This window comes from Protopterus annectens, chromosome 1.part1 (genome assembly GCF_019279795.1).
Source record: "Protopterus annectens isolate FY-2018-M chromosome 1.part1, PAN1.0, whole genome shotgun sequence".
Lineage (NCBI taxonomy): Eukaryota > Metazoa > Chordata > Ceratodontiformes > Protopteridae > Protopterus > Protopterus annectens.
The window spans coordinates 1,523,282,752-1,523,304,972 of record NC_056726.1 but is presented as its reverse complement, the minus strand read 5'-3'; the positions used below and the strand labels follow the sequence as shown (position 1 = coordinate 1,523,304,972).

Genomic DNA, 22,221 nt, shown 5'->3' with positions numbered 1-22,221 from the left:
CTACTGCTGCAGAGATATGAAGCACCTTTATATATCCCAGGTATGTCAAACTACCTGCAGTGACATTGCTTCCAATCAGTCATACAGCACTGTTCTGTTTTAATTTCACAGTTGTCATGCCAGTGCTATGTTTCCTTGCCCTTATCTATAATTAGCCATTTGCCATGACACACAGTGGGGATACCTACTGCTGCAGAGACATGAAGCACCTTTATATATCCCAGGTATGTCAAACTAACTGCAGTCAGACTACTTCCAATCAGTCATACAGCACTGTTCTGTTTTAATTTCACAGTTGTCATGCCAATGGTATGTTTTCAAGCCCTTATCTATAATTAGCCATTTGCCATGACACACAGTGGGGATATATGCTGCTGCAGAGACAGGAAGCACCTTTATAAATCCAAACCAACTGACCAAGTAGAACATTGTTCATTAAAGTAATTAGAGGTGATGCTATTTCTTTTTTTAATTTTAAAATTACAGTTATAATTTTAAAATTAAAAAAGTATAGGAATACTGTGCTGATAATATGTTGCAATATTGCAATCAGCTGCTGAGTAAAATAGTAAAGTTATGATTTCCCTTTGATGTTGACTTATCCAGTAAGTAGAAATGTTTCTTAAATTGTTACTTAAACAGTAAAAGACAATCTCTTTTGTTCCTTTTTTCTTTCAGTTTATTTGATAACTAGATGATCCACTATAACAGAGATCACTTGAAATGGAGAGTGAACAGGAAAACTCCTGCTTAAATAAATGAAACTGCAAGATTTTATTGATTTATTTTACATTTGTTTACCGGGAAAGTCTAACTTGGAACAAAGCCAATTTTCAGCAAAGGCCCAGGGAGAAATACTTCAGATGCATGTCTATGTAATGTGGGAGGAATCCGGAGCACCCAGGGGAAACCCACACGAATGCAGGGAGGATATGCAAACTCTGCACAGAAGGCACTCTAGCTGAGAATTGAACTAGAGAACCACTTGCTGTGAGGCAATACTACCGCTGCACCACTGTGCTGTCCAATTAATTTTGAAATTTTGAAATAAAGATTAACAACATGTCACTGGATGAAGTTGACATTTGCTTTCACTGTGTTAATTTACATGTCACTCTGTGCAGGTGACATTTATTGTCATTGTGTTACTTTACATGTCATTGTGTGCAGGTGACATTTTTTGTTGCTGTGTTACTTTACATGTCATCGTGTGCAGGTAACATTTGCATTTGCTGTGCTACTTTACATGTCACTGTGTGCAGGTGACATTTGTTGTCACTGTGCTGCTTATGTAAAACTGTGTGGAGGTCAATGTGTTACTTTACATGTCATTGGGTACAGGTGACATTTGCTTTTGCTGTGTTACTTTACATGTCACTGCGTACAGGTGACATTTGTTGTCACTTTGCTCCTTTACGTGAAACTGTGTGCAGGTCACTGTTTTACTTAACATGTCACTGTGTACAGGGGACATTTCTTGTAGCTGTGTTACTTTACATGTCACTGTGTGCAGGTGACATTTCTTGTCACTGTGTTACTTTACATGTTACTGTGTACAGGTGACATTTGTTGTTGCTGTGTTACTTTACATGTCATTGGGTGCAGGAGACATTTGCTTTTGCTGTGTTAGTTTACATGTCACTGCGTACAGGTGACATTTGTTGTCACTGTGCTGCTTTATGTGAAATTGTGTGCAGGTTGCTGTGTTACTTTACATGTCATTGGGTGCAGGTGATATTTGCTTTCACTGTGTTACTTTACATGTCACTTTGTGAAGGTGACATTTGTTGTCGCTGTGTTACACGTCACTGTGTGTAGGTGGCATTTGCTTTCACTGTGTTACTTTACATGTGACATTGTGTACAGGTAACATTTGCTGTTGCTGTGTTACTTTACCTGTCACTGTGTGCAGGTGATATTTGTTTTCACTGTGTTACTTTACATGCCACTGTGTGCAGGTGACATATGTTGTCACTGTGCTGCTTTATGTGAAACTGTGTGCTGGACGCTGTGTTACTTTACATGTCTCTGTGTGCAGGTGACATTTCTTGTTGCTGTGTTACTTTACATGTCCCAGTGTGCAGGTGACATTTGTTGTCACTGTGTTACTTTACATTTTACTGTGTACAGGTGACATTTGCTGTTGCTTTGTTACTTTACACGTCACTGTGTGCAGGTGACATTTGCTTTCATTCTGTTACTTTACATGCCACTATGTGCAGGTGACATATGTTGTCACTGTGCTGCTTTATGTGAAACTGTGTGCTGGAGACTGTGTTACTTTACATGTCACTGTGTGCAGGTGACATTTCTTGTTGCTGTGTTACTTTACATGTCCCAGTGTGCAGGTGACATTTGTTGTCACCGTGTTACTTTACATTTTACTGTGTACAGGTGACATTTGCTGTTGCTTTGTTACTTTACACGTCACTGTGTGCAGGTGACATTTGCTTTCATTCTGTTACTTTACATGCCACTATGTGCTGGTGACATATGTTGTCACTGTGCTGCTTTATGTGAAACTGTGTGCTGGAGACTGTGTTACTTTACATGTCACTGTGTGCAGGTGACATTTCTTGTTGCTGTGTTAATTTACATCACAGTGTGCAGGTGACAACTGTTGTTGATGTGCTGCTTTAAATGTCACTGTGTGCAGGTGACATTTGCTGTCACTGGTTTACTTTAGATGTCATTGTGTGCAGGTGACATTTGTTGTCACTGTGCTGCTTTACATGTCACTGTGTGCAGGTGATATTTGTAGTCACTGTTTTACTTCATATGTCGCTGTGTGCAGGTGACATTTGTTGCTGTGTTACTTTACATGTCAATGTGTGCAGGTGACCTTTGTTGCTGTGTTACTTTACATATCACTGTGTACAGGTGACATTTGTTGTTGCTGTGTTACTTTACATGTCACTGCGTGCAGGTGGCATTTGCAGTTGCTATGTTAATTTACATGTCACTGTGTACAGGTGACATTTGCTGTTGCTGTGTTACTTTACATGTCACTGTGTGCAGGTGACATTTGCTTTCATTCTGTTACTTTACATGCCACTGTGTGCAGGTGACATATGTTGTCACTGTGCTGCTTTATGTGAAACTGTGTGCAGGTCGCTGTGTTACTTTACATGTTACTGTGTGCAGCTGGCATTTCTTGTCGCTGTGCTACTTTTCATGTCACTTTGTGCAGGTGAAATTTCTTGTCACTGTGTTACTTTACATGTTGCTGTGTGCAGGTGACATTTCTTGCTGTGTTACTTTACATGTTACTGTGTGCAGGTCACATTTGTTTTTGCTGTGTTACTTTACATGTCACTGGATGAAGTTGACATTTGCTTTCACTGTGTTAATTTACATGCCACTGTTTGCAGGTGCCATTTGTTGTCATTGTGTTACTTTACATGTCATTGTGTACAGGTGACATTTCTTGTTGCTGTGTTACTTTACATGTCACCATGTGCAGGTGACATTTGCATTTTCTGTGTTACTTTACATGTCACTGTGTGCAGGTGACATTTGTTGTCACTGTGCTGCTTTATGTGAAGCTGTGTGCAGGTCACTGTGTTACTTTACATGTCATTGGATACAGGTGACATTTGCTTTCGATGTGTTACTTTACATGTCACTGCGTACAGGTGACATTTGTTGTCACTGTGCTGCTTTATGTGAAACTGTGTGCAGGTCACTGTGTTACTTTACATGTCACTGTGTGCAGGTGACATTTCTTGTTGCTGTTTTACTTTACATGTCACTGTGTGCAGGTGACATTTGTTGTCACTGTGTTACTTTACATGTTACTGTGTACTGGTGACATTTGTTGTTGCTGTGTTACTTTTCATGTCATTGGGTGCAGGTGATATTTGCTTTCACTGTGTTACTTTACATGCCACTGTGTGCAGGTGACATATGTTGTCACTGTGCTGCTTTATGTGAAACTGTGTGCTGGACGCTGTGTTACTTTACATGTCTCTGTGTGCAGGTGACATTTCTTGTTGCTGTGTTACTTTACATGTGACTGTGTACAGGTAACATTTGCTGTCAATGTGCCACTTTATGTGAAATTGTGTGCAGGTCACTGTGTTACTTTACATGTGACTGTGTACAGGTAACATTTGCTGTTGCTGTGTTACTTTACATGTCACTGTGTGCAGGTGATATTTGCTTTCACTGTGTTACTTTACATGCCACTGTGTGCAGGTGACATATGTTGTCACTGTGCTGCTTTATGTGAAACTGTGTGCTGGACGCTGTGTTACTTTACATGTCTCTGTGTGCAGGTGACATTTCTTGTTGCTGTGTTACTTTACATGTCCCAGTGTGCAGGTGACATTTGTTGTCACTGTGTTACTTTACATTTTACTGTGTACAGGTGACATTTGCTGTTGCTTTGTTACTTTACACGTCACTGTGTGCAGGTGACATTTGCTTTCATTCTGTTACTTTACATGCCACTATGTGCAGGTGACATATGTTGTCACTGTGCTGCTTTATGTGAAACTGTGTGCTGGAGACTGTGTTACTTTTCATGTCACTGTGTGCAGGTGACATTTCTTGTTGCTGTGCTACTTTACATGTCCCAGTGTGCAGGTGACATTTGTTGTCACTGTGTTACTTTACATTTTACTGTGTACAGGTGACATTTGCTGTTGCTTTGTTACTTTACACGTCACTGTGTGCAGGTGACATTTGCTTTCATTCTGTTACTTTACATGCCACTATGTGCAGGTGACATATGTTGTCACTGTGCTGCTTTATGTGAAACTGTGTGCTGGAGACTGTGTTACTTTACATGTCACTGTGTGCAGGTGACATTTCTTGTTGCTGTGTTAATTTACATCACAGTGTGCAGGTGACAACTGTTGTCGATGTGCTGCTTTAAATGTCACTGTGTGCAGGTGACATTTGCTGTCACTGGTTTACTTTAGATGTCATTGTGTGCAGGTGACATTTGTTGTCACTATGCTGCTTTACATGTCACTGTGTGCAGGTGATATTTGTAGTCACTGTTTTACTTTATGTGTCGCTGTGTGCAGGTGACATTTGTTGCTGTGTTACTTTACATGTCAATGTGTGCAGGTGACCTTTGTTGCTGTGTTACTTTACATATCACTGTGTACAGGTGACATTTGTTGTTGCTGTGTTACTTTACATGTCACTGCGTGCAGGTGGCATTTGCAGTTGCTATGTTAATTTACATGTCACTGTGTACAGGTGACATTTGCTGTTGCTGTGTTACTTTACATGTCACTGTGTGCAGGTGACATTTGCTTTCATTCTGTTACTTTACATGCCACTGTGTGCAGGTGACATATGTTGTCACTATGCTGCTTTATGTGAAACTGTGTGCAGGTCGCTGTGTTACTTTACATGTTACTGTGTGCAGCTGGCATTTCTTGTCGCTGTGTTACTTTTCATGTCACTTTGTGCAGGTGAAATTTCTTGTCACTGTGTTACTTTACATGTTGCTGTGTGCAGGTGACATTTCTTGCTGTGTTACTTTACATGTTACTGTGTGCAGGTCACATTTGTTTTTGCTGTGTTACTTTACATGTCACTGGATGAAGTTGACATTTGCTTTCACTGTGTTAATTTACATGTCACTGTTTGCAGGTGCCATTTGTTATCATTGTTACTTTACATGTCATTGTGTACAGGTGACATTTCTTGTTGCTGTGTTACTTTACATGTCACCATGTGCAGGTGACATTTGCATTTTCTGTGTTACTTTACATGTCACTGTGTGCAGGTGACATTTGTTGTTACTGTGCTGCTTTATGTGAAGCTGTGTGCAGGTCACTGTGTTACTTTACATGTCATTGGATACAGGTGACATTTGCTTTCGATGTGTTACGTTACATGTCACTGCATACAGGTGACATTTGTTGTCACTGTGCTGCTTTATGTGAAACTGTGTGCAGGTCACTGTGTTACTTTACATGTCACTGTGTGCAGGTGACACTTCTTGTTGCTGTGTTACTTTACATGTCACTGTGTGCAGGTGACATTTGTTGTCACTGTGTTACTTTACATGTTACTGTGTACTGGTGATATTTGTTGTTGCTGTGTTACTTTTCATGTCATTGGGTGCAGGTGATATTTGCTTTTGCTGTGTTACTTTACATGTCACTGCGTACAGGTGACATTTGTTGTCAATGTGCCACTTTATGTGAAATTGTGTGCAGGTCACTGTGTTACTTTACATGCCACTGTGTGCAGGTGACATTTCTTGTTGCTGTGCTACTTTACATGTCACTGTGTGCAGGTGACATTTGTTGTCACTGTGTTACTTTACATGTTACCGTGTACAGGTGGCATTTGTTGTTGCTGTGTTACTTTACATGTCACTGTGTGCAGGTGACATTTCTTTTTGCTGTGTTACTTTACATGTCACTGTGTGCAGGTGACATTTATTGTCGCTGTGTTACATGTCACTGTGTGCAGGTGACATTTGCTTTCACTGTGTTACTTTACATGTCACTGTGTGCAGGTGACATTTGCTTTCGCTGTGTTACTTTACGTGTCACTGTGTGCAGGTGACATTTGTTGTCACTGTGCTGCTTTATTTGAAACTGTGTGCAGGTCGCTGTGTTACTTTACATGTAATTGGGTGCAGCTGACATTTGCTTTCACTGTGTTACTTCACATGTCACTGTGTGCAGGTGATATTTGTTGTCAGTGTGCTGCTTTATGTGGAACTGTGTGCAGGTCACTGTGTTACTTTACATGTCACTGTGTGCAGGTGACATTTCTTGTTGCTGTGTTACTTTACATGTCACTGTGTGCAGGTGGCATTTGTTGTCACTGTGTTACTTTACATTTTACTGTGTACAGGTCACATTTGTTGTTGCTGTGTTACTTTTCATGTCACTGTGTGCAAGTGACATTTGTTGTCACTGTGTTACTTTATGTGTCACTGTGTGTGACATTTGTTGTCACTGTGCTGCTTTACATGTCACTGTGTGCAGGTGACATTTGTTGTCACTGTGTTACTTTATGTGTCACTGTGTGCAGGTGACCTTTGTTGCTGTGTTACTTTATATATCACTGTGTATAGGTGACATTTGTTGTTGCTGTGTTACTTTACATGTCACTGTGTGCAGGTGGCATTTGCAGTTGCTGTGTTACTTTACATCTCACTGTGCAGGTGACATTTGCTTTTGCTGTGTTACTTTACATGCCACTGTGTACAGGTGAAAATTTTCTTTTGCTGTGTTACTTTACATGTCACTGTATGCAGGTGCCATTTGATGTCAATGTGCTGCTTTATGTGAAACTGCGTGCAGGTTGCTGTGTTACTTTACTTGTCACTGTGTACAGCGGACATTTGTTGTTACTTTACATGTCACTGTGTGCAGGTGGGATTTCTTGTCGCTGTGTTACTTTCCATGCTACTGTGTGCAGGTGACATTTGTTGTCGCTGTGTTACTTTACATATCACTGTGTGCAGGTGACATTTGCTTTCACTGTGCTACTTTACATGTAACTGTGTGCAGGTGACATTTGTTTTCCCTGTGTTACTTTACATGTCACTGTGTGCAGGTGACATTTGTTGTCATTGTGCTGCTTTATGTTAAACTGTGTGCAGGTCGCTGTGTTACTTTACATGTCATTGGGTACAGGTGACATTTGCTTTCACTGTGTTACTTTACATGCCACTGTGTGTGGTTGACATTTGTTGTCACTGTGCTGCTTTATGTGAAACTGTGTAAAGGTCACTGTGTTACTTTATATGTCACTGTGTGCAGGTGACATTTCTTGTTGCTGTGTTACTTTACATGCCCCTGTGTGTAGGTGACATTTGTTGTCACTGTGTTACTTTACATTTTACTGTGTACAGGTGACATTTGCTGTTGCTGTGTTACTTTACATGTCACTGTGTGCTGGTGACATTTGCTTTCATTGTGTTACTTTACATGCCACTGTGTGCAGGTGACATATGTTGTCACTGTGCTGCTTTACGTGAAACTGTGTGTTGGGCATTGTGTTACTTTACATGTCACTGTGTGCATGTGACATTTCTTGTTGCTGTGTTAATTTACATGTCACTGTGTGCAGGTGACAATTGTTGTCGCTGTGCTGCTTTACATGTCACTGTGTGCAGGTGACATTTGCTGTCACTGTGTTACTTTATGTGTCACTGTGTGCAGGTGACATTTGTTGCTGTGTTACTTTACATGTCACTGTGTGCAGGTGACCTTTGTTGCTGTGTTACTTTACATGTCACTGTGTGCAGGTGACAATTGTTGTCGCTGTGCTGCTTTACATATCACTGTGTACAGGTGACATTTGGTGTTGCTGTGTTACTTTTCATGTCACTGTGTGCAGGTGGCATTTGCAGTTGCTGTGTTACTTTACATGTCACTGTGTGCAGGTGACATTTGTTGTCACTGTGTTACTTTACATGTTACTGTGTGCAGGTGACATTTGTTGTCGCTGTGTTACTTTACATGTCACTGTGTGCAGGTGGCATTTCTTGTCACTGTGTTACTTTCCATGCCACTTTGTGCAGGTGATATTTCTTGTCACTGTGTTACTTTACATGTTACTGTGTGCAGGTGACATTTCTTGCTGTGTCACTTTACATGTTACTGTGTGTAGGTGACATTTGTTTTTGCTGTGTTACTTTACATGTCACTGGATGAAGTTGACATTTGCTTTCCCTGTGTTAATTTAAATGTCACTGTGTGCAGGTGACATTTGTTGTCATTGTGTTACTTTACATGTCATTGTGTGTAGGTGACGTTTCTCGTTGCTGTGTTACTTTACATGTCACCATGTGCATGTGACATTTGCGTTTGCTCTGTTACTTTACATGTCACTGTGTGCAGGTGACATTTGTTGTCACTGTGCTTCTTTATGTGAAACTGTGTGCAGGTTGCTGTGTTACTTTACATGTCATTGCGTACAGGTGACATTTGCTTTCGCTGTGTTACTTTACATGTCACTGCGTACAGGTGAGATTTGTTGTCACTGTGCTGCTTTATGTGAAACTGTGTGCAGGTCACTGTGTTACTTTACATGTCACTGTGTGCAGGTGACATTTCTTTTTGCTGTGTTATTTTACATGTCACTGTGTGCAGGTGACATTTGTTGTCACTGTTTTACTTTACATGTTACTGTGTTCAGGTGACATTTGTTGTTGCTGTGTTACTTTGCATGTCATTGTGTGCAGGTGACATTTGCTTTCACTGTGTTACTTTACATGTCTCTGCGTACAGGTGACATTTGTTGTCACTGGGCTGCTTTATGTGAAACTGTGTGCAGGTCACTGTGTTTCTTTACATATCACTGTGTGCAGGTGACATTTGTTGTTGCTGTGTTACTTTACATGTCACTGTGTGCAGGTGACATTTGTTGTCACTGTGTTACTTTACATGTTACTGTGTACAGGTGACATTTGTTGTTGTGTTACTTTACATGTCACTGCGTGCAGTTGTCATTTCTTGTCGCTGTGTTCATTTACATGTCACTGTGTGCAGGTGACATTTGCTGTCGCTGTGTTACATGTCACTGTGTGCAGGTGACATTTGCTTTCACTGTGTTAATTTACATGTCATTGTGTGCAGGTGACATTTGCTTTCACTGTGTTACTTTACGTCACTGTGTACAGGTGCCATTTGCTGTCACTGTGCTGCTTTATGTGAAATTGTGTGCAGGTCGCTTTGTTACTTTACATGTCATTGGGTGCAGCTGACATTTGCTTTCACTGTGTTCCTTTACATGTCTCTGTGTGCAGGTGACATTTGTTGTCAATGTGCTGCTTTATGTGAAACTGTGTGCAGGTCACTGTATTACTTTACACGTCACTGTGTGCAGGTGACATTTGTTGTCACTGTGTTACTTTACATTTTACTGTGTACAGGTCACATCTGTTGTTGCTGTGTTACTTTACATGTCACTATGTGCAGTTCACATTTGCTTTCATTGTGTTACTTTACAATTTCACTATGTGCAGATGACATATGTTATCACTGTGCTGCTTTATGTGAAACTGTGCGCTGGTTGCTGTGTTACTTTACATGTCACTGTGTGCAGGTGACATTTCTTGTTGCTGTGTTAATTTACATGTCACTGTGTGCAGTTGACATTTGCTTTCACTGTGTTACTTTACATGTCACTGTGTGCAAGTGACATTTCTTGTTGCTGTGTTTTTCTTCACGTCACTGTGTGCAGGTGACATTTGCTTTCACTGTGTTGCTTTACATGTCACTGTTTGTAGGTGACATTTGCTTTTACTGTGTTACTTTACATGTCACTGTGTGCAGGTGACATTTGTTGTCACTGTGCTGCTTTATGTAAAACTATGTGCAGGTCACTGTGGTACTTTACATGTTACTGCGTGTAGGTGACATTTCTTGTTGCTGTGTTACTTTACATGTCACTGTGTGCAGGTGACATTTGTCGCTGTGTTACTTTACATGTCACTGTGCGCAGGTGACATTTGGTTTTGCTGTGTTACTTTATATGTCACTCTGTGGAGGTGACATTCATTGTTGCTGTGTTACTTTACATGTCACTGTGTGCACATGACATTTGTTGTTGCTGTGTTGCTTTACAAGTCACTGCGTGTTGTGCTTTGAAGACTTTGTATTTTCTCTAACAGAGTCATACATTGGGTCATGTATGTTAAACTACGTGCAGTGAGACTACTTCCAATCAGTCACACAGCACTGTTCTGTTTTAATTTTACAGTTGTCATGCCAGTGGTATGTCTCCTTGCCCTTATCTATAATTAGCCATTTGCCATGACACACAGTGGGGATACCTACTGCTGCAGAGTCATTAAGCACCTTTATATATCCCAGGTATGTCAAACTACCTGCAGTGACATTGCTTCCAATCAGTCATACAGCACTGTTCTGTTTTAATTTCACAGTTGTCATGCCAATGGTATGTTTTCAAGCCCTTATCTATAATTAGCCATTTGCCATGACACACAATGGGGATATATGCTGCTGCAGAGACAGGAAGCACCTTTATAAATCCAAAGCAAACTGACCAAGTGGACATTGTTCATTAAAGTAATTAGAGGTGATGCTATTTCTTTTTTTAATTTTAAAATTACAGTTATAATTTTAAAATTAAAAAAGTATAGGAATACTGTGCTGATAATATGTTGTAATATTGCAACCAGCTGCTGAGTAAAATAGTTAAGTTATGATTTCCCTTTGACATCATCATTTACTATTGAAGCAAGTGTGAGATCTCTGTTCAACATTCTGGACAATGGTGACTTTTCCACTAAGTAGAAATGTTTCTCAAATTGTTACTTAAACAGTAAAAGACAATCTCTTTTGTTCCTTCTTTCTTTCAGTTTATTTGATAACTAGATGATCCACTATAACAGAGATCACTTGAAATGGAGAGTGAACAGGAAAACTCCTGCTTAAATGAATGAAACTGCAAGATTTTATTGATTTATTTTACATTTGTCGCTGTGTTACTTTACATGTCACTGTGTGCAGGTGACATTTGTTGCTGTGTTACTTTACATGTCACTGTGTGCAGGTGACATTTGGTTTTGCTGTGTTACTTTATATGTTACTCTGTGCAGGTGACATTCATTGTTGCTGTGTTACTTTACATGTCACTGTGTGCAGGTGACATTTGTTGTTGCTGTGTTACTTTACATGTCACTGTGTGTGGGTGACATTTGTTGTTGCTGTGCTTCTTTACAAGCCACTGCCTGTAGTGCTTTGAAGACTTTGCATTCTCTCTAACAGAGTCATATATTGGGTCAGGTATGTCAAACTACCTGCAGTGAGACTACTTCCAATCAGTCATACAGCACTGTTCTGTTTTAATTTCACAGTTGTCACGCCAGTGGTATGTTTCCATGCCCTTATCTATAATTAGCCATTTGCCATGACACAGAGTGGGGATACCTACTGCTGCAGAGATATGAAGCACCTTTATATATCCCATGTATGTCAAACTACCTGCAGTGACATTGCTTCCAATCAGTCATACAGCACTGTTCTGTTTTAATTTCACAGTTGTCATGCCAGTGCTATGTTTCCTTGCCCTTATCTATAATTAGCCATTTGCCATGACACACAGTGGGGATACCTACTGCTGCAGAGACATGAAGCACCTTTATATATCCCAGGTATGTCAAACTAACTGCAGTCAGACTACTTCCAATCAGTCATACAGCACTGTTCTGTTTTAATTTCACAGTTGTCATGCCAATGGTATGTTTTCAAGCCCTTATCTATAATTAGCCATTTGCCATGACACACAGTGGGGATACCTACTGCTGCAGAGACATGAAGCACCTTTATATATCCCAGGTATGTCAAACTACCTGCAGTGAGACTACTTCCAATCAGTCATACAGCACTGTTCTGTTTTAATTTCACAGTTGTCATGCCAATGGTATGTTTTCAAGCCCTTATCTATAATTAGCCATTTGCCATGACACACAGTGGGGATATATGCTGCTGCAGAGACAGGAAGCACCTTTATAAATCCAAACCAAACTGACCAAGTAGAACATTGTTCATTAAAGTAATTAGAGGTGATGCTATTTCTTTTTTTAATTTTAAAATTACAGTTATAATTTTAAAATTAAAAAAGTATAGGAATACTGTGCTGATAATATGTTGCAATATTGCAATCAGCTGCTGAGTAAAATAGTTAAGTTGTGATTTCCCTTTGACATCTTCATCTACTATTGAAGGAAGTGTGAGATCTCTATTCAATATTCTGGACAATGTTGACTTCTCCAGTAAGTAGAAATGTTTCTTAAATTGTTACTTAAACAGTAAAAGACAATCTCTTTTGTTCCTTTTTTCTTTCAGTTTATTTGATAACTAGATGATCCACTATAACAGAGATCACTTGAAATGGAGAGTGAACAGGAAAACTCCTGCTTAAATAAATGAAACTGCAAGATTTTATTGATTTATTTTACATTTGTTTACCAGGAAAGTCTAACTTGGAACAAAGCCAATTTTCAGCAAAGGCCCAGGGAGAAATACTTCAGATGCATGTCTATGTAATGTGGGAGGAATCCGGAGCACCCAGAGGAAACCCACACGAATGCAGGGAGGATATGCAGACTCTGCACAGAAGGCACTCTAGCTGAGAATTGAACTAGAGAACCACTTGCTGTGAGGCAATACTACCGCTGCACCACTGTGCTGTCCAATTAATTTTGAAATTTTGAAATAAAGATTAACAACATGAACTATATTTATGTATATGGTTTACTGTGACTCTGTGACCTGTTTTCTTGGTAGCTGTTCCCCACTGCTTATTGTAGAGATATGCAAAGGCTCAAATGCATACACTGCAACATTCTCCAAGGTTGATGGACAATGGAGACATTAATAATGAGCACTCATTTTTTTACATTGGAGTGACCATCAAATGAGACTGCATATATTAAGGTGGATGGGAGGAACAGCCCCCTACCTTGGGGTGGCAGGAGCTTGTGCCCTCATAAAAAATGTTTCTGTTCAAAGGAACTGCAACCCTCCTTGAGTAAGCATGTGTAGACCTTATCTCTACTCAAGGTAATGGGATTCCTGCTGAAATGTACAAGCTCTTGTGTTTACAGCTTGTCACTTTGAGATAACATAGTAGGCACTTATACATAAAATGTATATACAGAACATTAGCACATTACCAAACAACACACAGCCAACATTCATTAACAAATATTAACATTTATCTCATATCACTGCAAACATGTTTTACCTAAGGATGCAGAGTAATGTCACGGGTTATCAGTCTATCAGAAAAATTTCAGAGATTCGTAGGTTTACACTAGGCTAATAACCACAAGGGTCCTTATAAGCCTTGCCATGCAAATCAACCCACTTTTGCCCCAAACTACCTTGGACACCTGTATGGTGGGGTATGTTAGTAAGGTAGCAACTAAGGGTTATATCTGAGGGAAGGGTATGTTAGTCGGGGATTAATTTACTTACTGTTGACCTCTGTCCATCAGAGACATGGGGGCCAGGGATGAATTTGCAATATCCCATCCAATAATCAAAGTTTTGTTTGAAAAGGATCAGTGGTGAAGTCTGCTTCATGTGGATGGGGTGCTTATTTCTTAGGGTGGGTTTTCCAAGAGACACATATCGATCTCTCTAGCATGTTCAATTTCAGTTGCAGGCAAAATTCAAGTCCTTGGATCTAGTGTTTCTGGTGCTTTTTGTTTTGCAGATGTGCAAGAGATCCATCAAAGCTGGATTTGAGGATCCCTTATATGCCAAGCATAGATCACATCTCAGTAACTTGTAGGACACTGAGTACAGAGAGAGATCCTTAAGTTGATCTGTGTAGGATAGTGTATTCATACCCCAGATACTCCTGGAGAGGAACCATTGAGGGTGTTCCAACTACCTCAAGTGACTAGTTAGGTATATGCAAAGGGAGATTGTACTCAAAGATGGGTCTGATAAGGGCTGAAGGCTGTGTGGAGTGCTACTATTACTTCCTGCACCTAGATGCCATACACTTGCTTGTGAGTTGGGCAACAGAATGATTTTCTTACTATGTTGGCTATGTATGTGGGAGGTTGGCATAATGGTTAAGATGTTTACCTTACAAACACAAGGTACAGAGTTTGAGTCTCACATGGGGTAAATGGCCCACAGAGGCAGTTAGCCTAGTACAAATCTATAAACCTATGTGCTGGTTGAAGGCTATATACTGTCTACATACAGATTCATAGGTAAGTATTAGGTAATTAGTTTACAGACCATTTCAAACCTAGCCCAAAACACCTACTCAAAATTTTCTGTAGTTTCATGGTTGGTAAGACAAGATAGACTGGGAGACAATTTGACACTGTTGATCCAGTTATCTAGGTTGACCTTGAAGGTGGTAAGGGTGTTATTCATGTAATGGAGGTGAAGGATATGCTGGGATAGGAAACTATCATGCCAATGTGTCTTATTTATGCACCGATGAAGGTTTACTTTCTTTAACACCAAGTATTTGATGTACCATTACTTCTGAGAAATAAGAGGAGATCAAATAGCGTTGGATTTTTCTTGGCAGAAAAAGCTAGACATAAATCTCCATATAGGAGTGTGTAACAGACTGAGTACAGAGAAATGCCTGACAGTTTCTCCTGATAACTAAGATTTTTGAGGCCACTGATCAGTGGCCTCAAAAATCTTAGTTATGAATCTCTGAGGTCTCTCAGGTTGTGCAATGTGTTTATATTCAATAACGGGTCAATAAGATATCAGTAAAGGAGAACTGAGACTTCTCTGGATTTAGTGAAGTTGCCTTTGGAAATTAGATAAAAGGCTTTTCTGAACTACTGTGGAGACATGATGGTCAAATGATAAGGAAACATCAGCAAAGGTACCCAGGTCATTTACAAATGTGTCTGACTGGTGGGGTGTATCTGCTATATGGAAAGTGAAACTATTTTGTTTACCAAAATGAACGGTGTTACATTTTTTACATTTAATTTGAGACCCTTGTCATCACATCAGTTGTTAATATGGTCTAAGCCATGTTGAAGCAATTGTAAGTCAGCTGAAGATTGAATAACAAAATTCCAGTTTACAGTCATCCATAAACTTAGTTTACCATAGGCCAGAAGTGCTGGTCTAAAGGACTGAGAAATATATGTCAAATAGGAGAAGACCCAAAACTGAGCCTTTGTGGTACACCACTGGTAAATGTTTTGCTTTCAAAAGTGGCACCTTCTACTCTAATCACATGGGTTCTTTCAAGCTATTCATAGCACAATATAAGGGTTTATATTCAGATTTACGAGTGTGTCTGTAATGTTTTGTCAAAGGCCTTGGCCATGTCCAGACATGCTGTGCACATGACATAACCACGATGCACTGCTTCAGTTAATTTTCCAAAGAAGATAATAAGATTAAAGAGGCGAGACCTTCCTTCGATAAAAGACGTGTTCCCAGAGCCCCAAGTTCCAGGTTAACTCTTCAGGGGGGTTTATCGATGAAGTAATTAGCTTGGTGGACTATTTCTAAAAAGCCACTATAATACATGACTTTGTGTAAATGAGTTTTAATCCATGGCTTTGGTGCAAGTCATTTGTTCTATTAGACCCTCTTGCATTATGCCGGTGTCATGGCAGGAATCTATGATGGCTCCCAATTTTCAGTCATCTGCAAACTTGGTGAGCCAGAGGCCTTTGACATTATCCATGAATTCTGAGAAGTAGCTGCCGGACAGGAGCAGACTGAACATGGAACTCTGGGGTACTCTGCAGATGTTCAGTCTCCAGTGGAGGTGGTCTCACCACTCCTGAATTCTTTGGTCCTATCTATGTGCCAGCCATCAATCCAGTGAGTTATGTAGGGATTTATGCCCAGTTCTGAGAGTTTGTCAACAATACCTGAGTGGAATATTGTATCTCATGCCTTGAGGCCAGGTCAAGGTAGATGGTATGTGCTGTTTTCCCCCTCTTGAATATGTCTACCAGGCTGAGTAGGTAAGACCTTCCCTTGACAAGGCCAAACTGGGATGGGTCCAGTGTCAATGGGTTTCTAATATCCTTGCTGATCATTTCCATGATAATTATTTCCATGGCTTTGCTTATTAGACTTGTCAGACTGATGGGTATGAAGTTCCCAGGGTCAGTTGATGGTCCACCCTAATGAAGATGGATAACCATTGCAGCCCTGGGCATAACATTTAAAATACAAGCTAAATAAGACTTAAAGAAAGCTTCTACTAAAGAAGTCAACGTTTATCAGGTTACTCTGTGATACAATAATCAGCAGGTTGCTGCAAAATATCAAAGGCATGAACAGGCAATTTTATATGCAGTGAGCATTCCATATGCAGCATGAAGTTTGACTACATTTCATCACATTCACTAACTGGCAGAAGACATTCCCCCCACTCCACCTTCTGTAATGTATAATGAAGAAATTATACTTTGCATGTAAAAAGTAGTAGATGTGACAACCTACAGGGTGCTGTTAGATCCCAAATACATATAATCAAGTCACGAAACATTTGTATCTGCAACAGTGTTACATTAAATATGTTTTTTAAATGACAAGAAAGCAAACATTATGAACACTGCATCGCTTACCTTTTCTCCTTTTAGTCCTTGATGACCTGCTTCTCCCTGTAACAAGATAAACACAGTGTATGTTCTGTTAAACTATGTCATTAAAAAAGGCACAAGACATTGCTTGAAAATAAATTACATTTAGTAGACAAGTCCCACTGCTGGGACCTAGAATGGGCAAGGTCAGACAAAAGGAAGTGTAGTGCAACAAATGTAGCCCATCATGATTAGCCAGGATACTATGTAAAAAAGCACTCACATCTGAGCATGAATACAAAAGAAAACAGTGTAACACAGCAACACCGCTCTAGTAATATTACAAAGGTGACAATGTAACCTACCAATAATATCCTTTTAACATCCACAACACTACAGTAAGCCATAGCGATAGATTAATTAGTATCCTAGCTGAGAGTGCAGTCCAGGAAAATCATTCTTTCTCTAAAAGGTTAAGAGGCATGGTGGGGTTGCCAGGCATGAACAGATGACTGGAAAGGGAATACAGTACAATTTTCATATAGCAACTTAAATGAACTTGCTAAAAGGAGCATGTGAGATTTGTATACTAAATAAGCTAATCAGTGATTTGACACAGAAATGATTCACATGCAGTGAATTCTATTTACAAAAAAATATTTAAACTAAGGGTCATGTCACGGATTTTCATATATTGAAGAGATCAGTTGCAATATACAGTCATGTTTTACATGATAAAAAGGGTACAGAATGATCAGATGCTCAGATTAATACACAGAGTGACTTTAAATTGACAGGTATATTGTTTAAAGGGAAAATTACCACACAGCTGACAAACTCCTGGCATTTAAAAAGTCCAATCCTAACATAGATAAGTACTTTAAATTGACTGTTAGCACTTTTACAATACTAAAAAGTACTGCTGATATATTTTCACATTACTTATTGTATTTTTTTTTCTGTTTTGTATCACTGTGAAGTTTCTCCGCATTGTACTCACTTTAAAAGTACATTTCTAGCTGTCTTGTTTGCTTGACTTTCCTGTTTGAATTCACTTTGGGCTAAGTGCAGTGTGGTTTTACATCAAGAAGGCCTGGGACTGCTTTTCTAGTGACGGTAGAAGGTGACTGGTTTATCAAGGCTTGGGGGGGGGGGGTCACACAGTAAGGGCGTAATGAGACTGCTATTTGATTTGTGCACACAGTAAGGCTGTAATGAGACTGCTATTTGCTTTGTTCAAACAGTAAGGCTGTAATGAGACTGCTATTTGCTTTGTTTAGTCAGTTTTCTCTGCCTCCATACGTTTGGCCTACCTGCACAGTTCTTGGTTCATTTCCACAGAGTTTACAAACAGATGGCTACCATGTAGTGCAGGTCTTGAACAGATGAAAGCCTTTCAGCTTTTCCAGGTTAGGTGGTGCCACAGCAGATTACTGATCCGGTTGTATTTTCAATTTATTGTATTTTCCACCCTGTATCACTGTAAAAAGCTCTACTTTTCAGTGACTTTGCTGCCATTTTGTCTGCTTTGCAGGAATTTTAAAAGAGTATGTTTTGAGTTAGTTGTTTATTGTTCTGTTTCCATTCACTTTGGACTAAATATTGTGTGGTTTTACATTAAGAAGGCCTGGGACTGCTTTTCTGGTGGTAATAGAAGGCGACCTGTTTTGTCTGAGTTGAGGGTCACATAGGAAGGCTTTACGCGAGACTGCTCAGTTGTTGAGATGGTTATTTGCTTTGCTTAGTAAGTTTTATCTGCTTCTAGTAATTTAGCACATTTGGGCATCGCTACTACTCTGTGTATATGCACGTATAGAAAACTGACATTTTTCATACAAAATTACCCCTGAAATTTCAACAGTATTTAGTTTTGCAAAGAACAACTAGTTTGTGCACTGAGGAACCTCCCCACCCCAACAGTTTGGTCTTAGATATTCCTGATTGGACTCTATACTTTTACAGCAACAAGACCCCCTGTTGTACCACCCCCTTGCAGAACACGAAATAAGGATACATAGTTACGGAAGTGGACTTCCCTGTTATCTCTGCTGCCATTCTGGTGGGCGTGGGAATCCTGAGACAAGGCAGCAGTTGTCTCATGTTTTCTGAAAACTACTTAATTCCCAAGCAAACTGATATGGTGTGTGAGAGATGGACTTATATAATGTCACAGGAGACGAGGTTCTCACATACAAGCACTTATAATAAAACAACAGGTTGTAAGTAACCCACACATGCACACACACACACACACACACACATACATACATACATATATATATATATATATATATATATATATATATATACAGAGGTTCTTAAGTGTAATCTCTTTGACCTAAAAAAAAAAACTCCCAGACATACACAAACAAAAAGTATCTTCAGCAATCTCAACAGCATTTCATAAAATGAACATCTGACATTACACTTACAGCCACACCCTACAGGGTCTCATCTTCTAAGTCCAAAATGCAAACCACACAACACAAACAAAAATACATGATAGTGAGGGAAAGGAAGGGGAGAAATCAAATACCATCATGGAAGTACCAAATATTGAAAACTACAAAGCAATTAAGACAAGAGGTATCTCTGATAGAAGTATATAGATGGGGGAATGGATCAATAAAAAATACTCAGAAACATAGACGTGATAAAAGCAAAGAGCAGTATTACAACAGATCAGGATCTATCATGCACTATCGTAAATAATAAACTAAAAATAGCACAGGCAGAAAATTTTAGAAGATACACAAATACAATTTTCAGAAAAATACAAAATAAGCAATTTATTGATGACCAAAAAAGTTTTATAGAGAATTGGGAGACAAGGCAAAAGGAAATGAAACACCTCCAAACAAAGAAGAAATAGATACATTTTGGAGAAGTATTTATGAAGATCCTGTGGAACATAACAAAGATGCTAAATGGATAGAAAAAGTAAAAGAAAGAATAAGAAGTTTAAAGGTACTGGATATGAAATGGGATGAAGTAACAGCCGGAGATTGAAACAAAGTTAAGAAAAACCTCAGGCCCAGATACAGTGCCTAACTTCTGGCTAAAAGTAATAACATCTTTACATGAAGATTTAGCCATGAGTAATAACTGTTTGCAGGTAAACCCCAAACAGACACCATACTGGTTAACAACAGAAAAAACAATACTCTTACTTAAGAGCAAACCTGCAAGATACCTTAAAAATTATAGACCAATAATTTGCCTACAAACAATGTATAAACTATACACTGGAAATGATGCCAGCAGAGTTTATAGCCATTTGGAAGAAAACTCAATCGTGGCTATAGAACAAAAGGGTAATAAAAGAAAGTCATATGGAACAAAGGATCATTTGTTTTTCAGTAAAGTCACAATGGAGAACTGGATAATAACGGATCTGCCACATAACGCACGCACTTAGGTCACTCCACAACAGGTACAAATATGACTCTGTCATTGTCCATGTTGGTGTGAATGACCCGAGATGTACTTCCCTGGACTACATGAAAAGACACATGGAGGAGCTCTTGGATCTTGTAGCCCAGGCAGGTATGACCCTAGATCTGAGTAGCATCCTACTATCACCCAGAATGATACCACAATACAAGCAAAAAATGAATGACTTCAGCAATTGGCAAAGTTTCTGGTGTCATTTTAAGGGGATCCACTATCTGTCTGCCTGGGATGACATGATCGACAGACCTCGATGCTTTCCCAGAAATGGCCTTCACCTCTCACCCCAGGGATTCTGGATACTGGCCAAGGCTCTTGCCAACCTTATAGTGCTTTTTTAGGCAATGTCCCGATGACAAAATTACCACCATAACAGCTAAAAGCAAACAAAATTTGAGGGTAATGCTACTCAACTCTAGAAGTCTAAATCTCAAAATGCACTCGCTCAAAGCACTCCTTAAAATGGAGAAGATCTACATCTGTGCAGTGACCGAGACATGGTTCAAGGCTCTGGAGAGCACCCCAGCCACACTTTTCAGCCCCTAAACCTGGACCAAAGCACTAAAGGCGGTAGTGTCTCCATATTCATAAAGGATATGCACACCTCCAGACTAGTAGCTCAACATAATGCATCAGAGATACTTCAGGTAAAACAAACACTGGGTAAAACTGCAATCCAGGTTGCAGCCTGCTATAGATCCCCCACCATGTCCCAAGGCTCCCACTCCACATTCTTAAACACACTGGAAAATATTTGGGTACAACCCAATACCTTTATACTGGGAGGCTTTAACTACCCCTCCATTAACTGGGAAAATTACTCATGTACCAACACACTTGCTCAACGTTTTCTGGAATTCATTAATTCCAATGCCCTGGGCCAATTCATTCTTACCTGCAACAGGGGTAGAAACATGCTTAACTTGGTCATTACTAACATGGGCGACCGTTGCTCGACACCAGTAATCAACTCCTCCTTGGTCAGATCTGACCACAAGCTAATCACCATGGATATCCACATCCCACCTTCACCCCCCCCACCAAAGCAAACCACTGTAAAAAAATTCTCTAAAGCCAATTTTGGACTTCTAAAAATAGAGGTGGCTAACTTCATGACACCCATGCAAATGGAAAATAGGTGCATGACTGAATCATACACCAATGCACTGTAAGAGCACATACATAAGTGCATGGAACGGGCCATACCAAACAGAACCAAGACAATCTCCTCCAAAAAAAAGGAATCCACTCTGGTGGTCCCCCCGCCATAAACAGTCTACAACAGACAGAAAAAAAAACTGTTGCAGAAAAGGGTGAAGTCCCAAGACTGGAAAAAAACCCTTGTTAGCCTCAGCAAAAAACTGAGATCCATCATCAAATCCTCTAAAGCTAGCTATGAAAACAAAATTGCTGCAGATTCTAAAGACAACCACAAGGCATTCTATGGTATGTCAAGAATCTACATGGCAATACTCAGATCTGCCCTGAGTTACAGCACAATGGCAATACAGATACAGAACCAACTGATATTGCCAACATATTGCAGACAGGTTCAGTGCAAACTTTACCCCCCTTTCACCCCCTAAAGGGCCTATCACAATATCTGAGGAATGCCAAGTCCCTGTTATCATGGCTACACAGGTAAAAAACGCACTGTCAAAAGCCAAGAATGCAGCTTCCTTGGGACCTGATGATATCCCTGGCTGTGTTCTACATTAATTACAAAGTGAACTGGCACCACACGTGAGTACCCTGTTCAATCACAGCCT

The 22,221-nt window shown here is 39.8% G+C and overlaps 1 protein-coding gene across 5 annotated transcripts in view; it reads right to left on the bottom strand.

Annotated features, from left to right (window-relative positions):
• COL16A1 (collagen type XVI alpha 1 chain) overlaps positions 1–22,221 on the bottom strand; it is a 3,146,845-nt gene that overhangs the window by 1,346,339 nt on the left and 1,778,285 nt on the right. For all 5 annotated transcript variants that reach the window (XM_044082765.1, XM_044082783.1, XM_044082773.1 and 2 more), the window contains exon 25: positions 17,048–17,083. In XM_044082765.1, the coding sequence (XP_043938700.1) occupies positions 17,048–17,083 (36 nt within the window). The remainder of the gene's footprint in view (positions 1–17,047; positions 17,084–22,221) is intronic.